The sequence below is a fragment of the Onthophagus taurus genome, chromosome 11, assembly GCF_036711975.1.
Source record: "Onthophagus taurus isolate NC chromosome 11, IU_Otau_3.0, whole genome shotgun sequence".
NCBI classification, from domain to species: Eukaryota; Metazoa; Arthropoda; class Insecta; order Coleoptera; family Scarabaeidae; genus Onthophagus; species Onthophagus taurus.
In genome coordinates, this window is record NC_091976.1 from 28,652,675 (window position 1) to 28,673,160 (window position 20,486).

Genomic DNA, 20,486 nt, shown 5'->3' on the forward strand with positions numbered 1-20,486 from the left:
ACAATTTATACAACAATTTTGTTTGCCATAATAAGGCATTTAATTGTTATTATTTCAGAAAACAAATGACCAACGAATAACACTTGAAGTTTTTTAAATGGTATTTAAATTATTATTTTAAATGTATTTCGTTAGGCTCATTTTATAGAAATTTGTTCCTGAAAGAACACCACGAAGTTGTCCATTTGTCTATTATATGATAACTAACTTCAGATTTAAAATGTCAACCTCAATTTTGACATATTTGTAATTGTCGTGAAAAATCCTTTAAAATGAGCCCAAACATATGTTTAATTGCAATATTAGTCGAGATATAAGCAACTTCCGGTTTGAAATGTCAATGTTATTTTGATAGATTCTTAATTTTTATAAAATGTTTTAAAGTTTATCACAAAAACAAAAATACAATAAAAAAAAATTAAAAATTAAGGTTGGTATTACCAACCTAAATGTATACCATGGATCTTCATAATAAATCATGTTCATCAAATAATTATTTGCAATCAAATCTCTAATAAATGAGACATGTTGCAACTTCTCACCAGCAGAGAAGTTCTCACTTCTAGAGAAGTAAATATTACACTTTGATAGGTTTAATGAAAGGCAGAAAACATGAATGTTATTTAAATCAGATTGCAATCTAGAATAATCAAGAGGTGAGAATATATGGAGAAAGACTTTTAAATCGTCAATATACCTCAAATATGTCATTGACATAAATATTAATCGGTAAAGGGCCTAGATGGCTACCATGGAGAACACCAGAAGGAACCGACACAGGATTAGAGAAAAACCATTAACTAAAACAATCTGGCATCTCTTCTTCAGATAGGAAGCAAACCATTGTAAAAGTTTCCCTTGAATACCAGACTTCATTATATGGAAAAAGAATTTCTACTAAATGTAAGGTTAAGCACCTACCTGGCTTTTGGGTTAAAAGGTTCACAGAAACCATCACCACAGTGGTTATAAAAACAGCTAGTAATTACTACCCATAAAGAAGAATCGAGCTTCCTGGGATGTAGCACCATCTTTAGATATAACAAAATTAACACGTTGCCAACTGTTACCAAAATTGCAACAATTTGATAGGTATCATAGAAAAAAAACCTTTTATTATTTATCTTTTTATTAATACATAAAATCTAGTTCCACAACTCTATACAAATTTTCCATCATTAATTTGAACCAATTTTTGTTACACCTTTAATGCGCCTAACTTTTCTCCTCAACTAAATCTCCGTCTGCCTCCTCTTCCCGTCGTTCATCAATATCCTCCCTCGACGGCGATTCCAAATCATGTCCATGCCCGAGCATATTTCCAAACTTCTCAAGCTTCGCTTGGATCGTATTAACCGCATCCATTCTCCTTTTAATCGCGTCGTAACCCTCCGTGGGTTCTTGCATCTTATAAATCCGCCTCAAATTTAACCCCATCAACTCAATTTGAACCTCGGCGAGTTCTCTCAATAACTCCACGCTAACCGCAATGTAACATTGTGGCCTAACTTCTTTTAATATTCCGCTCAACGTTTCCAAAGCATCCGCCCTTCGTTTTTGCACGTTGTATTGTGCGTCTGTGTCGGTTTCGTAAAACGCTAAATAACGATATAATTCGCTTAAATCTAATACGCAACTAACGTACATAAAGGGATGATCGCGGAGGGTGTAATAAAGTCGAGCTCGTTTTAACCAAGTGTTTGTGTAATAAAATAACGCTTTCGCTTGATCTAAATTTTTAATAAACGTTGCGGGAACCTCTTCAGTTTTTACATCTTGTCCGATAAATAAACACGGAGATGTATCGGATGAGGCAGAATCATCGTCTTCCACATTAATTTGTTCATCAGATTCTGATGCAAAAAGAAAATTGTTAACTAATTTAAAAATTTAAAATTTATTTACCATGATCTGATGTTGATTGTTCATCTTTAAAAATTTCATTGCAAATCCTATCTATATCCTTAGCTTTGCTGGCTTCGAATAATTTCAAAGCGTAATAAATCCATCCTCTGGCTAATTCAGCTTCTGCTTTGGCCAAATCGGGATGATCGATCATGTCACGTTCTAAACGATCTAGAACAGAACCAGCCGCCGATAAATAATAACGCGCCGAAATCCATCTCATCTTTGATAAGTGAAGAACGGCGATTCTCGCGCATCTCGTCGCCCAATCTATCGGATCACTTTCACCGTATGTTAATTCTAATTGAAGAATTTCGTGCTGAACTTTGGCCGATTCCAAATCGAGACCTTGTTTGATGTAAACCCAACTAAGCATTTGTAAGTTGTTTATAGCCAACTTGTGGAGTTTTGAAGAAGCTTGGGATTTATCGGCGTTGTATTCATTCGTTGAGAATAATTCTTCAGTACTAAAAATTTTTTTTTAATATTTAATTAAAAAAAATTAAAGAAAATGTTTTTACCTATAAACTAAAATATCGTCTTTAATTTCGTATTTCGTAATATTTTCAAGAATTTCCTTCGATTTATCAAAATTTCCCAACTTGGAATAAACGTAAGCCAAATGATTTATACATCGTAAATAAAGATAAGTAATATGTGGGTTTTCTTTCATTTTATCGATCATCGCGATCGCCTCGTCGAGTTTATTCTTGCACTCCTCGTTCTCTTCGGTGCTGAGTAATATTTTCGCTTTTTCGTACAAAAGCGATGCTTTCATCGCGATGATTTTCGGGTAATCTGGGCCGTTTTCGGCAACGCTTAAAGTCTGCAGGATCTCGTCTAAACGCGTCGACAAGTTGGCAAGTTTTTCTTGCGTCGTGCCCGTCGTTTCTTGAAGTTTATCGCCGCTCTCGTTGTTGGCCGCATCGTCCGCTATTTTCTGACATGATCTTTTTAAGTTATCGAAAAGTTCTTCGAGCTCTTTGTAAACGGTCTCGTCGATTTTTGTCATTTTGGTTAATCGTGATTTGCAAGATTTTCTATTGGAAATTTTCGCAAGAATCTGTCATCGAAACGTTTGTCAAAAATAATTTTGGAATAACTATTAATTGTTTTAGAAACAATAATTAGATGACTTGATTTAATTAAAAAATATAAATAAATAATTAATTAATTTTTCGTGATTTCGGTTTAATGAAGCCAGAAATCCTTGAAAATTATCTAATTTTTTACTTCATTTTACAAAAGAAATCGACTTGTTACTTCATTTCTGATTCGAATAGGTTCCTTTAAAGAAACGAAGACTTTTAGATACAGCTGATTGTCCCTCATATGTGACTAAAGAGATCAAGAAGATAAAACTACCTAAAAAACCACAATTTATAGACACAGTTTCAAAACATGATCTACTTTTAAAAGTATGGTCCAAAATTAAACTTTCGATGCAAATAACTCAGCCGCGAAGATAGTTGCGAAGCTGAGGTTAAGTTCATTGAAAAGACCGCACTTTACACTATTAGAAGATTCAAAATCGTCTTGACACCTAAAACCCCTTTCCATAGTCCAGGTCACATATAAATAAAAAATCTTGTAGTATTTACGCCGACATAGTAGACGATATGATCATAACAAACTACAATTTTTCTTTGCCTTGTACCGATCATAAACATGAAATTATTAGTTTTGCTATACATTATAGGAAAATGAAATTTGGGGAATATGTTTAACTCATAATAGGGCACGTTTTGACACTACGTAAAACATTCATGCGCTACTAGATTAAAATGTGTGCTTTTTGATGGGGAAAGAAATGAATTTTTAAGAAAAACAAAATACTATTCGTATAAAGAATGTTTTTAGGATCCCAATAAAAAAAAAAATTTTGGTATTCCATTAAAAAAAAAAGTTGACAGTCGCCATTTTGAAATAATTCGTCCAATTGAAAATGTAATATCACCATCGTGTAGAGAATGTCCTAAAACATATTACTGCCAAATTTTTTGAAAGTAGTACCCATAGTGTGGCTAAAAAAAATAAGGCGCTTACTCTGAATCAGGCTGTATACAGGGTGTTCCGGTGACTCGGGGCATAAAATTAACCTCATATACTAGAGCAAAAATGATGACGATTCGTGAAAAAAAATTATTATAAAAGTCTTCAAATGGTCAAGATATGGGCCATCAAAGTTCAGAAGTTTTAACACATTTTTCTAAATATTTTCAATACCATTTATGGTAGAGCGTTGAAATTTGGTACAGGATAAACAAATATCAAGCAAAATCATTGAACCAATTTTGACTTTGATCGGGCGGCGGCAACCATGCTATACAGGCTGTCCCTAAAGTTTGTTTGCTCAGAACTTTTTTGTTCGCTCGTAACCCTACATTTATTTTTGTACTTTTTAATAGAAAATTTATTTTAGAAACTTTTATCACCCTGAAAATTTTGATAACATTGACCGTTTTCGAGTTATACGCGAAAATATTAAGCTTCGATTTCAATGGTAACACTAAAAAATAAAAATCTTCGAAAAAGTCAAGGTTGGCCATGGCAATTAAAAAAACAAATTGAGCTGTCAACTTGCTTATGTCGTTTAAACACAAATGATAGTTTTTTGTTAGTTAAGTTTTTATTAATTTTAAGTGTTCAAAATGGAGAGTTACACATTTAGTGAACAAACTGACATGATTTTGACATTAGGGGAATGTCATGGAAACGCCGTAGCAGCCGCTAAGCGTTATCGGGAGAAATTTCCGAATCGCAGAGCGCCCAATCGAAAAACATTTTTAAGGATTGAAACCCGTTTAAGGGAAAATGGGACGTTTAAGCCGAAATTTACTAACAACAGTAACGTAAGATCAGTCCGAACACCCGAACTAGAAGAAGATATTCTAGACTACGTAGAAGAAAATACTACAGCTAGTACTCTGGATATGGCGAGGCACTTTTTAACTTCAAAAACAACTGTCTGGAGTGTTCTTCACGAGCAACAGCTTTATCCATTTCATTGTTACAAAGTTCAGGAAGTTCGACTGGCTGATTACCCACTGCGACTGCAATATTGCCAAATAATGCAGCACAAAATCCAAATTGATGATCTGTTTTAAGAAAAAGTGCTTCTTACAGATGAATCCACTTTTTCTAAAGATAGAATCTTCAATTTGAGAAATTTACATAGTTGGGCGGACGAAAATCCAAGATTTAAGAACAACTGAGGTTGCGAATTGTCGATTCATTTGATCAACTTCGAACTGAGATCGATCTCCGCAGAGTGCGCTTTAATTTAAGACGGCCATATCAGGCGTGCATTGATGCCGGCGGGAGTGTTTTTGAACATCTGCGTTGGTATTTTTTTGTTCTTTTTTATTTATTATTATTTGTTTATAATTTTATTGTTCTTGTTAATATTTTTGTTATTTTCTTGTTTGTTGTAACCGTGAAAATTAAATTTATTGTTTTGGAAATTACATTCTTTTATTCAACTAAAATAAATTAACACTTAAAGTCTGCACTTAGAAATGTATGCAAATAATGGTTATTAGCTAAGTTCGTTTTTAAATTATCATCGCCAACTCAGATCTTGCGGAATATGCTTCCTTTTTTTGTTTGTTACGATTGAAATCAAAGCTTAATATTTTCGTGTATAACTCGAAAACGGTAAATGTTATAAAAATTTTCAAAGAGTGATAATAGTTTCTAAAATAAATTTTCTATTAAAAAGCACAAAAATAAATGTAGGGTTACGAGCGAACAAAAAAGTTCTGAGCAAACAAATTTTAGGGACACCTATATAGCATGGTTGCCGCCGCCCGATCAAAGTCAAAATTGGTTCAATGATTTTGCTTGATATTTGTTTACCCTGTACCAAATTTCAACGCTCTACCATAAATGGTATTGAAAATATTTAGAAAAATGTGTTAAAATTTCTGAACTTTGATGGCCCATATCTTAGCCATTTGAAGACTTTTATAATAATTTTTTTTCACGAATCGTCATCATTTTTGCTCTAGTATATGAGGTTTATTTTATGCCCCGAGTCACCGGAACACCTGTATAAACCTTGAGCATTACCAACCTGCGGCACAAATTACTACTTAGATATGTAGCAAAAGTGGTACCAACTGATTCTTATTTCGCCGGCAAAAACTATATCTCTATCCTCCCGATAAAGTTATTGGCAGGATAGTTATCAGGTAAATTTATATGTATATTGTACAACTGGCCCTTAGTTTTATTTTTCTCCTTTCACTATTCACTTTTGTGCTATTATTATTAATTCATTATTATTATTGTGAACTGTAATTTAACTTGTACTGGTTGTTTGTGGTAGTGTTATTGGGTTCGACCTGTTTTTGTACCCACTTAATAAATAAATAAATAACGACACCAAAAAAGTTCGAGGGGTGCCGACACCGACGGTGGTATTCGATTCAATTATCAAAATAATTTGATTTTAATTAAATATTCAAAACATCAATTCAATTTTAATACCGTTTTAGTTTAGTTATGCTTCCTCTTTCTATTTATAAATACATACACTTCCTGTGACAACGTCATCATAGTAAGTATGCAACCAACATCACAGAATGCGTATTGCAATGCGATATTGGTTGCATACTTGTAATGATGACATCGGGTACGATAATTAATTATGTTATCTCATGTTAAAATCTTGTTAATTAAGTCCTTAACTTAGTTGGATGGATCAAGTAAATTTTATTTTTTATCTTAAGCAACTATTATACTTTATATTTCATTCTAAAAAAAAAAAAAAAAATTAAAACATCAAACAGTCTAAATTATAAGTCTCATAAATACTATACTACGTCAAACGTAACTCTTCAAATTCCAAAAGATCATAATTATGTACAAATCATCGTCAAAGAACAAAAACAAACCGTATAAAATAGAAGACTAGAAAACCGTGATTTTAAAATTTTTATGAGAAAAAACCAAAAGGAAAACGACAAGCGTTACAAGCGCTAAAGTGTACTGGTGTCAACGCCAAGGGCCGTATTGTTTATTTTTGTCAGTTAAAGGGACGTAAATCACCCCCATCAATGATTTTTGACGTACAGTGCCATCTTCTAGCTTATCGATTTGTTCTAGTCGTTGTTCACCTCCAGCTGGGCCAACCGGAACGATTAATCTACCTCCAGGCTACAAACAAAAACGAAAATTAGATATTTTTTTTAATTCTTTAAATATTAATTTTACTTTTAATTGATCTATGAGTGCTTGAGGAAGAGTTGGAGCTGCAGCACCAACGTGGATAGCTTTATAAGGAGCCATATCTGGGTAACCTAATCTTCCATCTCCAACCACAAGCTTTACACGGTTTGAACTTAACAAATCGGGATGATCTCTTTGTATGTTTCTTCGTGATGCTTCAATTAACTCGGGGACATGATCAATTCCCACAGCAGTTCTACACAAAATTATTAAATAAAAAGATTAATATTAAATAAAACATTTTACCCATTCTCGCCAATCATTAAAGCAAAACAAGCAGTTAAATATCCGCTTCCCGATCCAACATCCAAAGCGTTTTCACCAGGGACTAGTTTATCTTTTAAGAGTTCTAAGGCATGGGCATGCATGTGCGGTGCAGAAATGGTCACTCCAAAACTTATTGATTGGGGCGCGTCCATATAGGGATTATTTGGGGAATAATTACCCCTATCGACTTGTTTCATTGCATTTTCAACGGTTTCGCTTTTTATGATTCCGTTTGCTATAAAAAAAATTGACATTTACATAACCTAAAAAATCGAAATATCTTTTTTCGTTAAAACCCTACCTCTTAAATTACGGACGAGTTCTAAATTATTTTTTCCGTGAGATCGCCAGGCCATTATTATAAACGGGATTTGAAGGAAGATCAAAAAGAATAACATAAAAATTGATGTGAAAAACTCCGGTGAAATGTGAAATGTCACTCAATGTCACTGTTGTTTACTGTCAAAAAAAAACTTGTGTGTGTGTGTGTGATGTATGTATTAGTACTATTAGTTAATATTCAGGGTGAATATTAAGGATTTAATATACATTTTTGGATTAAATTTAAATTTTGTGAAAATTTTGAAAAATTTTTTTTTTAATTAAGTTAATATGTCAATTTATAAATTTATGAACGTGGTGAGTACGTTCATTAATGTAGATATTGATGCATACATTTCTAAATTAATTCGACTATTGATTGTTAGATGTCTCTGGCAGATCTAAAAACGTGATGTGACATTTGGTTATCCAACTCGAATAAATTGATTAAAATGATTCTAGTTCTAAGTCTAATGTTAGTTCTATTTCAGTGAAAATAGACAACAATTTAACATTTAGTAACAATTAAAACTAGAACTAACACTAGACCTAGAACTTGAAAATACTAGATACTTTCTAGTTCTAGGTCTAGTGTTTGTTCTAGTTTTAGTGCAATATACTATTAATATAAAATATACTATTAATGGTTTTTTTTAATAAAGAATACATAATAAAAAAACACCATGAAGTTGTCAATTTGTCTATTATATGATAACTAACTTCAGATTTAAAATGTCAACCTCAATTTCAACATATTTGTAATCTTCATTAAAAATCCTTTAAAATGAGTCCAAACTCGACATATTTAACTTTAATATTAATGGAGATACAATCACTTCCGGTTTGAAATGTCAATGTCATTTTGACAAATTCTTAATTTTTATAAAATGTCTTAAAATTTATCACAAAAACAAAAATGAAATAAAAAAAATTAAAAATTAAGGTTGGTATTAATATTTAATAATTAAATTGCTATCTTCATTGTTGCTAACTTCGGGTTTAACGTTTTTTTATTCATATTTTGTTGTTGTTTGAGATAAGTGCGTCATGTTTGGACTCATTTTAAAGCTTTTTTAATAAAGAATACATCATGAAAGAACACCATGAAGTTGTCCATTTATCTATTATATAATAACTAGCTTCACATTTAAAATGTCAACCTCAATTTTGACATATTTGTGGAAGAACGATAGGAGACTATCGAACATCACCTTTTGTTCATAAATTTATATAATATGTAATTTTTGTACTTTCACGAATATGTATGCTGGTGTTTGTGAACAATAAACTTGTTTATTATTATTATTATATTTTTAATCTTCATTAAAAATACTTTAAAATGAGTACAAACACGACATATTTATTACATATTCCGGTTGGAAATGTCAACGTCAATTTTGACATATTTGCAATCGTCGTGAAAAATCCTTTAAAATGAACCCAAACATGATACATTTAATTCCAATACTATTGGAGATATAAGCGACTTCCGATTTGAAATGTCAATGTCATTTTAACATATTCTTAATTTTTATAAAATGTCTTAATATTTGTCACAAAAACAAAAATATAATAAAAAAAAAATAAAAAAGGTTGGTATTAATATTTAAAAATTGAATTGCTATCTTCATTGTTGTTAACTTCGGGTTTAACGTTTTTTATTCTAACTTTTTTGTTTTTTGAAATAAGTGCGTCATCCTTGGATTCATTTTAAAGGTTTTTTAATGAAGGTGACAAATATGTCCAAATTGACGTTTCAAACCGGAAGTGATTGTATTTCCATTAATATTAAAGTTAAATATGTCGAGTTTGAACTCATTTTAAAGGATTTTTCATGAAGTTGACAAATATGTCAAAATTACAAGTTAAAAGTTCGAACTTTCTGGTTTTTGAGATAAATGCGTCAAGTTTGGACTCACTTTAAAGGTTATTTTATGAAGATTACGAATATAATAATAAAATTAAAGTTGAAATTGACAACTGAACCGTTTTTCTAAGTTCTTATCTAAGACGACCGGCTAAACCTAAAACTTTCTAATTCTAGTTCTAATTTTAATTGTTATTTAACCTTAAATTATTGTACATTCATAACAAATTCGTTAATTGTAATTAATTTAAATCGATTCTAATTAAGAGAAATAAATTTTTTGATTTAATCCACTTACCTTGTTTATAATTCCCTAGATAAACCAATTTTGAGTTAAATACAGCCTTTTAAACCAATTTAATAAGACTTTTTCCTTAAAAAACTTAAATTCAATTTCAATTTTGACAAGCACCTGCAATATTTGGATCTTAATCACCATGGTAACCGAGTCAAGTTGATAACCTAACAATAATAAAATTATAACCGTTAATATTTCGCTTTATATTTTATATTTTTGTATATTGCTTCTTAAGTGAAATTCACTGTATAAATAAAAACATAGAAGTGTCAATTCCTCCAATGACGTCACAACAAGGCCTTTGCGGGGGGATACGTTCATATGGAGTTGCATAACCTTATACAGTATGTTTACTCAACGGACCTTGACTGACGTCATTTTCTAAATTACAAACGAAGAAAGGATGTAACAGTACTTTTCGATTTTATTATTCTTGCATAAATACATTAGAAAGGACTATTATATTTATGAATCTACTAAAATTGTAATTGGGTTGGTAAAATTGACGTATTCTTAGGGTACGTTCAATTAATTAATAGATAAAAAAGGTTATCTATTAAAAAATGATTTTAGCAAGGTTAACCATTAAAAATGCAAATTTATCAAATACTCATATATACTTAGCGAATTCAATCGAGATCTTATCTAACTAATAAATAATAAGATAAGTCTTGGTGACGTTGCAAACCCGATTTCACTCTATACGAGTTTTAGCTGTCACATTTTCAATAATTGACAGTACGCAATTTTGAGTGCGAGGTTTTCGTTGCTTTAAACTCCTTGTATTCATTAATTACGTTATTTCAACGATATTCCGCGGATTGAAGTCAACCTCACTTGGTATTTATTTTAATACGGTTTAAAAGTAAGAGAAATCGAAATTAGGTTAAGTTCATATGACCAAATTAATAATTTACAGGTTAATAACTAATAAAAATGGAACCACAATCGGAAAACACCACATCAAATTCGACTCCAAATCGGGGCCTCAATATAACCGCTTTAAAAGAACACGTTATTTCACACAAAATTGACGTGGCCCTTTGGGCGATTAGGATCTTAACGTTCCTTTTTACTATAGGTTATTTATTCCCAATATTTGGGTGAGTTTTTGAATTTTTTTATTAATTAAATTAATTTATTTGTCCTTTTTATTGTGTTTTTTACCAAATTGAAATCGAAGTATTTTAAGCTTTTTATACAGGGGTTTTTATATTATCTGAAACTTGAAAAATTATCTTTTACGGATTAAGTGTTATGAAATTATGATAAAATGTAATAAAATAAATAGCTAAATTATAGTATTTTGGAGAAATCTATACAAAAATAAAATTATTCAATATAGCGTGAAAATTAAAGTCGATTAACTCAATTAGATGCAAAAGCAACCTTGGAACCTTGAATTTCAAACTTTGTATTGGATAATTATGGGAGAAACTTAGGTGTTATTAAATGTAATCTAAATTAAACTTTGTTAAAAAATTTAAAATAATAAAATACTATTTTTTACTGGAAAAATTCAAAAATCATCATGTGGATTAAAAATCGACGATTTTTTTTTAATTAATGTGAAATGACGCAAAAAACACCTTAAAAATGAAAAAAAAGTGTAAAACATACCGAAATAGTACATTAAAAACGTGTTTTTTTTATAATTCGCGTTTTTATCCTTTTTTTTAACAAAAATAAAATAAATTTTGACAATATAGGGAAATAGGTATCTAGCAGTTGGTAACACTTGAAAAAATTTGAATTGACAATTAGAAATTGTCAAAACACAAAATGTATTCACATAAAAAAAAATTTTTCATGTGCACTTCCTAAAATAAGAGAAATTGCTCATCATTGTGGACCTTGTCCATAGACAAAAATTGTCGCATTGACAACTAGATAAATAAAATAAATGACCTAATGTCACCAACTTGAACTGGTTCCATAAAATGTTACTAGAATCTCATTAGAGCATCAGATGCTGTAAGGAGTCTTATTACAGCACCTGTTTCAGTATTGTAACAGCTTTCATTACCGTCGCGAATTACAAAAAATCACATTAAAGTTTACACCTAACCTATAAATTGTTTATTTTATAGTCACGCACAAAATCAATCTGATAAACTTAAAAGTAATCTTATTTTCACTAAACTATAGTTCGTTTTTTTTCTATAATACTTGTCAATGTAAATTTTTTAGGGTTTCTGTTGGTATTATCTGAGACCCCTATAAAATTTATGTTGTTTTCCTGATTTTTAGTAACATTTTCAGTAACTAAATAGTTGAGGTTAAAATACTAATAAATTTTTAGATAAATACGATTTTAACGAAGTACATATTTGTTGTAAAAACGTGCTACAAAGTAATTAAATAGAACAAAATACCTTTTCTAGGTAAATAAATGGCAAATAAACACCCCAAAACATTTTTTATGCACGTTTTCTTTTTGCATAACGAAAGCTCAAACGTCAGTGTGACATATTTATTTCAAAAACATCATATAACAAAACTCCCTGTTAATTTTGCCAACTTTACAACAATTTGACAGGTATTATAGAAAAAAAAATTAAGTATAGGTAAGATTACAACGTATATTTACGGATGAAACATCATTGTTTTTCTTAGGCTTTCGATGCATAACGACTGACTACATGTCGTTAGATAGACTGTGCGTCAATAGACTCTGTATTAATACTAGAACTAACACTAGACCGAAAACTAGAAACATTCTGATTTAGCCGCACGTCTCTCTAAACCCGATATTTTCTAAGTCTTGTGTTAGTTTTTGTGTCGTTCTTGTGTCGTCAGTTTTTGTTTGTGTTTTTTAATCTCAAACGCTCCACTCCAAGTTTTGCAGGTGTACAGCATCTGCGAGAAGCCTATCAAATTCTTTTCTCCGTACTTGGCCCATAGGTCGAAATCAATTATTCTGTGCAAGTGATGCAAGTGTTGAGTGAATTACTAGAATTTACAATATGTCCTCTCACATTAATCTCAATCTCTCATCTATTTCTCCTATTTTTCATTAACACACATTCCGTTTTCTCTGGGGCCTATAAACTCTAATTTATCTATAAATACTTTAATAACGCGATGTGAAATGTTAGTAATATTCTCCTTATCCCAACAAGAACTTACAGTGGCCAAGTCATCTGCATATGCCTAAACTAACTTAACGTCTTCAATTTGCATATCATCTAAAATTTGATAAAAAAAAATATTCCAAAGTAGTGGATCCAAAACAGAACCCTGAGGGACACCTCTTGCCATCGGGAAACTGGTATTACTGGTATCTAACTATCTTCCCATGGAACAGAGCCAAACGCATTTTTGACATCAAATGTTATTAAAAAACATAATTTCCTTTTCCCCCTCCTGAATTTATCTGTATTTTTCGCTGTATAACAATTAAAACTAGAATTAGCACTAGACCTATATGCTCGTACATCTTGAAATTAAACGTATATCCTTGTTATTAAATGTAGTTTGTGTTGTTGTTATTTTTTTACAGTTGTTTTTATTACATTTTTAAAGTGTAACCTTATATTTTAAAGTGTTTTCTTCACATGTTTATTCTTTGTGATGACAATTTTGATATAAACAGTTTTTATTGAAATTAATTGCAACAAAAAAAGTTTTATTTATTTACTATTTTGATAACGATATTTTAGTCGTTGTGCGTCAAAAACCTAAGAAACAACCGTATACCTCCCGAAAATATGCATTTTAATCAAATGTGCTGCGAATATATACAGGGTGGTTCAGTTTTTAATCGGGAAACTTTACTAGAACGTAGTATTTGCTAAAATAACACACGTTTTTATTATAAACATAGAGTCGCAACTCGTTCGAGCTATGAGCAGTCAAAGTTGAGCCAAAAATTTACATTTTTATTACTGATTAAGACCTTATTTTCAAGCATACCTTAAACTTCGCTAGTGTCTAAAAAACTAAAGAGACAAAAAAGTACCATTAATGAATAAGCTTTACAACCCATATTTTTTTTATGTTAACATACCATGGCGTTAAAAAGTTGTTATAAAAAAATCAAAGGGGTTGTGAATTTCATCCCCTTAGAGGGCGCTAGGGAAGTTTAAGGTATGGTTAAAAATAAGGTATTAACTATGTATGTATGAGAAGGGGAAGGTATGCAACGCACTTAGACCCCAACGGGCCCTTTGTGCATCCTCCCAACACTCACTCCGGTTGTATCAACCAGCTAAGGAGTTACCAAAGGCTAGGATACAGCTCAGAGGTGTGTCTGAAAAGCTGTTTATTGCCCACCTCATTTTGTCCTGCGTGCAGATCTTCTCAGCTAACTCAGCCAGTCTTCTGCAGTCGGTGTGTGGTTGGTGTCTCCATGAGCTACTATAGAGTCTACCGAACCTGAAAAATGCACATTCATTAGAAGATGTAAGCTTTGCAGAAGGTTGTCGGTATAGCAACCGTCATCATTCTGCAATAATATAAACCTATTATAATAAACCTATTCGCCGATCCGGGTCTAAGGCCAGAACCCTTTTAAGACGAGAGAGTTCGTTTCCAGAGGTGATATCTTCGCAGATTCTCCTCCACGAGTTCGTCGAAAGAAGAGCTAAACTCCGATAGTTTGCCTTTCTAGCAGTTCCAATCAGAATCTAATCTCGAGCTTTTGGCTTTATTGAAGACTGCTGTGACCTCCCTCTTAAGGTCGCTGAGCTCAGTGTACCACTACAGAGTGGCACGTCCTGAATCAACTTCCAGACGGAGTTGACAAGCCGTTTTTATACGCAATTATCAGGGAATCTGTCAAGACCCATGATCGTTACTCAACATCCCTGCTCAAATTGGGCCGGATTAACCTTATATCACTCAAACACCTTGATAACACCGACTTGAACTTGTTCCCATTAGTGTTCCTAGAGTTTCACTTCAGGTTTTTCCCGATCTTTTGTTACCTAGATCAAAAGTGATCCACCTGTGGTCTGACATTGAAACCAAGTTAGGGATTTTACAGTTGTGGACTTCATGTGAAATACTCATCGAGGCCAAGGAAGGTATTAACTAGTAGTACAAAATTTCAAATTCTACGGTTTACTTATATCCGAAATAAAAGATAAAATGTAAATTTTTGGATCAACTTTGACAGCTCATATCTCGAAAACAAAAGAATTGCGACGTTTTGTTTATATAGTAAAGTTTCCCGATTAAAAACTGATCCACCCTGTATATACGTCGAAACTTTAAAGTAATTTTTCGGTAAGTTTTACACTTTTCCGCATTTTTTTTGGCTTATTTGAGTGATTTCCCGTCGATTAAAAAAAATTATCGATTTTTAAGCGACATGATGATTCTTAAATTATACCTTTTTCTTATTTATTTTAACAGCAATGCAAATAGTTGTTATTACAAAGCATTATTGGCAAATGCAGCAACAAGCGCTTTGCGTCTTCACCAACGATTGGGTATGGTCCGATTTAACACGGAATTCCTTCGCGAGCTTTTCAAAGAGGACAGTTGCCATTACTTGTTCTATTCGTTGATATATTTATATGTCGCACCTGTTACACGTAAGTTTTTACAACCAAATACGAACATAAATGTAAAATTAATGTTTTTAGTGGTTCTTGTACCCGTGGTGCTCTTCGCTATATTACATGCTGCCAGTTATTCTTTGACTCTATTAGATGTAAGTATATAATTCTTAAAAAAAGAAATGTGATTAATTTATTTTTTTTTTAAAGACGATGGGTCAAAATTCTTGGTGGGGTGCAAGATTATTAATTTCGATCGTCGAATTCCAATCGAGAAATATTCTAAGACTCGCGGCCTTTACGGAGATTATGTTGATGCCTTTAACCGTCATACTCATCTTAATGTAAGCGAAATGATTGAAAAAAATAATTGTGATTAATTCGTTTTTGTGTTTAGGGGGAAAGCTGGGTTATTAACTCCGTTCATCTACTATCACTTTTTAGTCCAAAGATACACCTCGCGACGTAATCCGTATACGAAAAACATGTTTCATGAATTGCGAGTGTGGATGGACACGGTGGCTGCGAAACCTTCCGTTCCAGGGATTGTTAAAAACTTTTTGAAACGCATCGTTGATATAACTTGCCGATTGGCACCACCTATGCAAGCACCTCAACCACATCAACAATAAATCAAAAAGTAATAATTAAAGAATTAAGTATAGATCATTTTTAAAAAATGAGCTATATTAAGAAGACGTAATTTTTTTTTAAAACGATTTTGTTGTGTGCAATTCTTTTTTTTATAGTTTTTGTTGTACTTTTTGGCTATTATTATTATTTTGTTGAGTCCATAGTTACACCTAATTAATTACATTATTAATATAAACAAGGATGGGAACAAGAGTTAGGTTAATAATAATTTAATACGTTTTTTGCCGTCGTGTTATTTAGAACATAGTGTCCTGTTGTTTTATTATGTATTTTCTTTCCTTTCGATCTTTTTTTTATTATATGATCGTATGGTAATGTGGTGAATGAGATTTTTGAAATGTTATTAATTTTCATTCTTTTACATTTTTCTTTTTTTGGAATAAAATTGATACTTCAATCATTTCATTTTTTTTTATCTACCCTAATTTTAAATAATATATTAATGATATGGTCATAATTTCTCTGACTTGTTATAATAGTTGATAATTAATATGTCCTGTACTTACTTTGTACTTACTTCCCTCATTTGGTCAGCATTAGGGTCCTTCCAGCCATATTACCTTGGAGACAAAGGCTAGAATTTGTCTTGGTTGTGCTGCCCTGATTCCACTCATGCAAATCTAGATATCTCCAAAAATGGATAACCTTAATGTTTGGAGGGCCACGCAGTCGCATAAAATGTGTTCCGCTGATTCCTCCTCCTCACCGCATCCTCTGCAGATGTCGGTGGCACTTATTCCCATGTTTAGTAAGTGCTTCTGTAGATGCCAGTGTCCAGTGATTAGACCTACGACCAAACGTAGGTTCTTCCTGGACAGCCTCTAAAATAAATCTGTTCGTTTAGGATCAAGGTTCATCAGTAGTCCCAGTAGTTTAAAAACTTCTTACGTGTTTCCTCTTTTTGAAGCTCTATTAAAGACCTTATTGTTGGGGCAATGAAAAATTCCCGGAGGTTCGCCTGCTGCTTTCCTTGCCAGTTTGTCCACCATGTCATGAAGCTTATTTCCCGAATGACCCTTTGTCCAGCAGATCGTAATCTCATTGCTACCGGCTGCCTCACAAAGATTGTTATGGCAGTCCTCAAACAGCGAGAAAACTCTAATATTGTACTATTCAGACTTTAGACATCATAAAGAAGTCTAGAATTATACTGGGCAGAGTTTAGAACATCATCAGATTTTATAGAATTAAATTGGCCATACTCTAGACAACAAGAAAACGCTAAAATTGTACTGGTCAAGCATTAGAGATCATAAAGAAGTCTGGAATTATATTGGGCAGACATCAGACATCGCGAAAAACTCTAAAATTGTACAGATGAGACGTCAGACATAAAGAAGTCTTTAATTGTACTGGTAACAGTCTAGAATACCAAGAGATTGTCTGGAATTAAATTGGCTGGACTGCAGACAATGAGAAAAATCGAATATTGCACTAGTCAGACTTTAGAAATCATAAAGAAGTCTGAAATTATACTGGGCAGAGTCTAGAACATCATGAAATGTTCTAGAATTAAATTAGCCACACCCCAGACAACAAGAAACCGCTAAAATTGTACTGGTGAAACTTTAAAGATCATAAAGAAGTCTGGAATTATATTGGGCATACATCAGACATCGCTAAAAACTCTAAAATTGTATAGGTGAGTTGTCAGACATCATAGAGAAGTCTTTAATTATACTGGGCAGTCTAGAACATCATGAAATTTTCTAGAATTAAATTAGCCACACCCCAGACAACAAGAAACTGCTAAAATTGTACTGGTGATGCTTTAGAGATCATAAAGAAGTCTGGAATTGTATTGGGCATACATCAGACATCGCTAAAAACTCTAAAATTGTATAGGTGAGTTGTCAGACATCATCAGAAGTCTTTAATTATACTGGGCAGTCTAGAACATCATGAAATTTTCTAGAATTAAATTAGCCACACCCCAGACAACAAGAAACTGCTAAAATTGTACTGGTGATGCTTTAGAGATCATAAAGAAGTCTGGAATTGTATTGGGCATACATCAGACATCGCTAAAAACTCTAAAATTGTATAGGTGAGTTGTCAGACATCATAGAGAAGTCTTTAATTATACTGGGCAGTCTAGAACATCATGAAATTTTCTAGAATTAAATTAGCCATACTCCAGCCAACAAGAAAACGCTAAAATTGTACTGGTCTGGCTTTAGAAATCATAAAGAAGTCTGGAATTATATTGGGCAGACATCAAACATCGCGACAATCTCAAAAATAGTACTTAGTTCAGCCCTACTAGTCCTACCATTTCAGCATCGAGTTTGCCGAGCAGGTTGAGGTTGGACCTGTCGATAATGGCCACCTTCAGGTGCCTCGTGGAGGATCCTTTGTAATCTACTTTCTTCGACTTTTTCTTTTCCCTGGGAGTGACCGTGGAGACCTTGGTCTTTTTTCGGCATGTTTTTTTTTTCATTGGCAGCCGCTTGCCCTTTTGAGGTCTGCAGTCTGCTTTTCCTTAAAGTCAAGGAAGATCCAGCCTGCCCTTTAGAACTGGCCGGAGCCCTCCCCTCATATTTTTTTATTGAGGCAGAGGATGCCCTTCACTGGTCGTGGCAAGCCCTTTGGCCAAAGTTTCTTTCAGCGCGGCAATCCTCCGTCTATGTTTTTCTGCCGTCGATTTCTTTTTCCGGTGCATTTTCGGCACCTCGAACCCATCTGGTTTTCATCGCTTTTCTTTGCCTTGCGGCTACTGTCAGTCGCTTCCGACCGACTGCCACTTGCTTTGGCTGAATCTTTATCCATTGTTTATACCTAAAAAGATTTTTTTTTTAATTTTAGGTTATATTTTTGTTTTGTTTAGTTTAGCCGGGCGACAGCTGGCATGTAAGGGATCTTACTTCATACACTTCTCATACATAAACGATACCTAACAAACAAAACTGACCTTTGTCTCTGGTTGGCGCCATCTGTTAAAATCTATTACTATCAGCTTGGAGATCACATCTGGGAAAATACGATGTAGATATTTTCTCACGTCGGAGTAGAATCTAGACCAACATGATACAAGATGATAAGCCAACCTCAAAGCAGCTTTACCAATAATCAAAGTAGTTTAATCCCAAAGCGACTCAAGAACAAGCTAAGTGCAAAGTAAGGAAAACATAAAACAACTCAACCAAGGAGAAATCCAACTCCAAAGCAAATCCCTAAAACAATGCAACTCCAAAGTAACTCAACTTCAAAGTACGTCAATCTTAGCCATCACAACCAATAAATAATGCAATTCCAAAGCAACCTAATTACAAAATAATTGCTAAACAAGTCACAAACTTCAAAGCAACCTAATTCAGCTCTAAAGCAGATCAACCCAATTCTATGTAATTTATGTTATTTTTGGAACTCGACCCAATCACAAAGCAATTCAAGTTCTGTTGTTTCACGAGATATGGGATAAAACACTTTCGCTAGAGTATAGCCAGAAAGTTTTGCTGATTAGTACATAGTCGCACATTCGATGTTTTGCCTACAAATTTCGTTGAGAAATAAAAAGTTGAGGTTCGAATGCAATTATTTAGTTAATTTCATTTATTTTGAACGGTTACCTTAAGGCAGTGTTATTAGGTTTTCGCCAAAATCTCCCATAACACTTTATTTGGATCTCTCGAGTTTATCTGGTATCTCTTTGACTAGAGAATCTTCTTAGAAAGATTGTAGAGCGTCTGTAGACAAATCGATACGCGCCTGAATTTACTTTTGACACTTTCTCGCTCATCTCAATTTTCTTGTGATCATCAACAAATGTTAGTTTGGTTGCCTATACTTATTACTTTTGAGTCGCCTAATTGTTTAATTTTAAATTGCAAAATTTTTTGTAATCAAATTAATTTAATCAACATCGCTTGATTTTATTTTCCCTCAATGGGATCTTATGGAATTCTGGTATAAACAAAGATAATCCAAAGCAGGAATTTACAAGATGCAGGAAACACAGTGTTAAATTACAAAGTTCGTTATACTCCCAACTTAGTCTTAAATTTACGGTGTTTATTAAGTGCATTCTCTCTAAATGACGTCATTTCTCTCACAGCATTTACGAAACGGGTCAGTTTTTGATAAAATCAAGCATTATAATCGGAATTGAAACGAATAAAAAAGTGCAGAGTGGATTTTTTTTGTTGGGAGAGAGTGTGTGTGCGTGCAGTGATGTGTGTAAATTCGGCGGTGCAGTATTACAATTAAAATGCGCCGCCCCACACACGCACCCGTTCCTGGTGCGCGGGGTACAGCTGTTCTAGAAATGGACAGATGTGCTTCTCGCGCTAGTCTATCACACGTGTCCATTGTTGCTAATGCCGTTCCCCTCACGAATAAATTAAACCTTCCCCTATTCACAGTTTATTTCATCGAGGAAAAGATACAGGGTGTACTACGATCATAGCGAATTAAAAGTATCTGTAAAAGAAAAAAAAAG

General features: G+C 32.9%; 3 protein-coding genes and 1 long non-coding RNA gene across 10 annotated transcripts in view; 1 reads left to right on the top strand and 3 right to left on the bottom strand.

The window, feature by feature from the left end:
• Nucleotides 1–1,095: 1,095 nt before the first annotated feature.
• On the bottom strand, nucleotides 1,096–3,005 carry LOC111415447 (KIF-binding protein-like). Its single transcript, XM_023047145.2, has 3 exons — nucleotides 2,427–3,005; nucleotides 1,906–2,372; nucleotides 1,096–1,853 (listed from the first exon to the last, which is right to left on the bottom strand). Exons 1-3 carry the CDS (start codon nucleotides 2,915–2,917, stop codon nucleotides 1,216–1,218), a joined length of 1,596 nt encoding a protein of 531 aa, XP_022902913.1. The 5' UTR covers nucleotides 2,918–3,005; the 3' UTR covers nucleotides 1,096–1,215.
• A 3,596-nt stretch (nucleotides 3,006–6,601) lies between these two features.
• On the bottom strand, nucleotides 6,602–8,013 carry LOC111415434 (Protein-L-isoaspartate (D-aspartate) O-methyltransferase). Its single transcript, XM_023047133.2, has 4 exons — nucleotides 7,706–8,013; nucleotides 7,384–7,639; nucleotides 7,123–7,333; nucleotides 6,602–7,065 (listed from the first exon to the last, which is right to left on the bottom strand). The coding sequence occupies exons 1-4, from the start codon at nucleotides 7,800–7,802 to the stop codon at nucleotides 6,904–6,906; spliced, it is 726 nt and encodes a 241-aa protein (XP_022902901.1). The 5' UTR covers nucleotides 7,803–8,013; the 3' UTR covers nucleotides 6,602–6,903.
• Nucleotides 8,014–8,324: 311 nt separating this feature from the next.
• LOC111415428 (uncharacterized) overlaps nucleotides 8,325–20,486 on the bottom strand; it is a 41,272-nt gene continuing 29,110 nt past the window's right edge. For 3 of the 7 annotated variants that reach the window (XR_011641778.1, XR_011641780.1, XR_011641781.1), the window contains 4 exons: nucleotides 18,960–20,467; nucleotides 16,937–18,826; nucleotides 14,368–16,869; nucleotides 11,388–14,267 (listed from right to left, as the gene is read on the bottom strand). This is a non-coding gene — a long non-coding RNA (uncharacterized lncRNA). Of the gene's footprint in view, nucleotides 10,055–11,387; nucleotides 14,268–14,367; nucleotides 16,881–16,936; nucleotides 18,827–18,959; nucleotides 20,468–20,486 lie in introns of those variants that run through there. The other 4 variants (XR_011641783.1, XR_011641784.1, XR_011641782.1 and 1 more) reach the window with 4 other exon arrangements.
• Nucleotides 10,532–16,448, top strand: LOC111415427 (Krueppel homolog 2). Its single transcript, XM_023047127.2, has 6 exons — nucleotides 10,532–10,755; nucleotides 10,810–10,993; nucleotides 15,249–15,430; nucleotides 15,482–15,549; nucleotides 15,605–15,738; nucleotides 15,792–16,448. The coding sequence occupies exons 2-6, from the start codon at nucleotides 10,827–10,829 to the stop codon at nucleotides 16,024–16,026; spliced, it is 786 nt and encodes a 261-aa protein (XP_022902895.1). The 5' UTR covers nucleotides 10,532–10,755; nucleotides 10,810–10,826; the 3' UTR covers nucleotides 16,027–16,448.

Excerpts from the sequence above, each read along its gene's own strand:
- LOC111415447 (XM_023047145.2), bottom strand. The coding sequence starts at position 2,917 with ATGACAAAAATCGACGAGACCGTTTACAAAGAGCTCGAAGAACTTTTC. Across the intron at positions 2,373-2,426 it reads GACGATATTTTAGTTTATAG|TACTGAAGAATTATTCTCAA; the intron begins GTAAAAACATTT and ends AAAAATTTTTAG. Across the intron at positions 1,854-1,905 it reads ACAATCAACATCAGATCATG|AATCTGATGAACAAATTAAT; the intron begins GTAAATAAATTT and ends TTTTTGCATCAG.
- LOC111415434 (XM_023047133.2), bottom strand. The coding sequence starts at position 7,802 with ATGTTATTCTTTTTGATCTTCCTTCAAATCCCGTTTATAATAATGGCC. Across the intron at positions 7,640-7,705 it reads ACTCGTCCGTAATTTAAGAG|CAAACGGAATCATAAAAAGC; the intron begins GTAGGGTTTTAA and ends TTTTTTTTATAG. Across the intron at positions 7,334-7,383 it reads TTAATGATTGGCGAGAATGG|AACTGCTGTGGGAATTGATC; the intron begins GTAAAATGTTTT and ends AATTTTGTGTAG.
- LOC111415427 (XM_023047127.2), top strand. The coding sequence starts at position 10,827 with ATGGAACCACAATCGGAAAACACCACATCAAATTCGACTCCAAATCGG. Across the intron at positions 10,994-15,248 it reads TATTTATTCCCAATATTTGG|CAATGCAAATAGTTGTTATT; the intron begins GTGAGTTTTTGA and ends TTATTTTAACAG. Across the intron at positions 15,739-15,791 it reads ACCGTCATACTCATCTTAAT|GGGGAAAGCTGGGTTATTAA; the intron begins GTAAGCGAAATG and ends TTTTGTGTTTAG.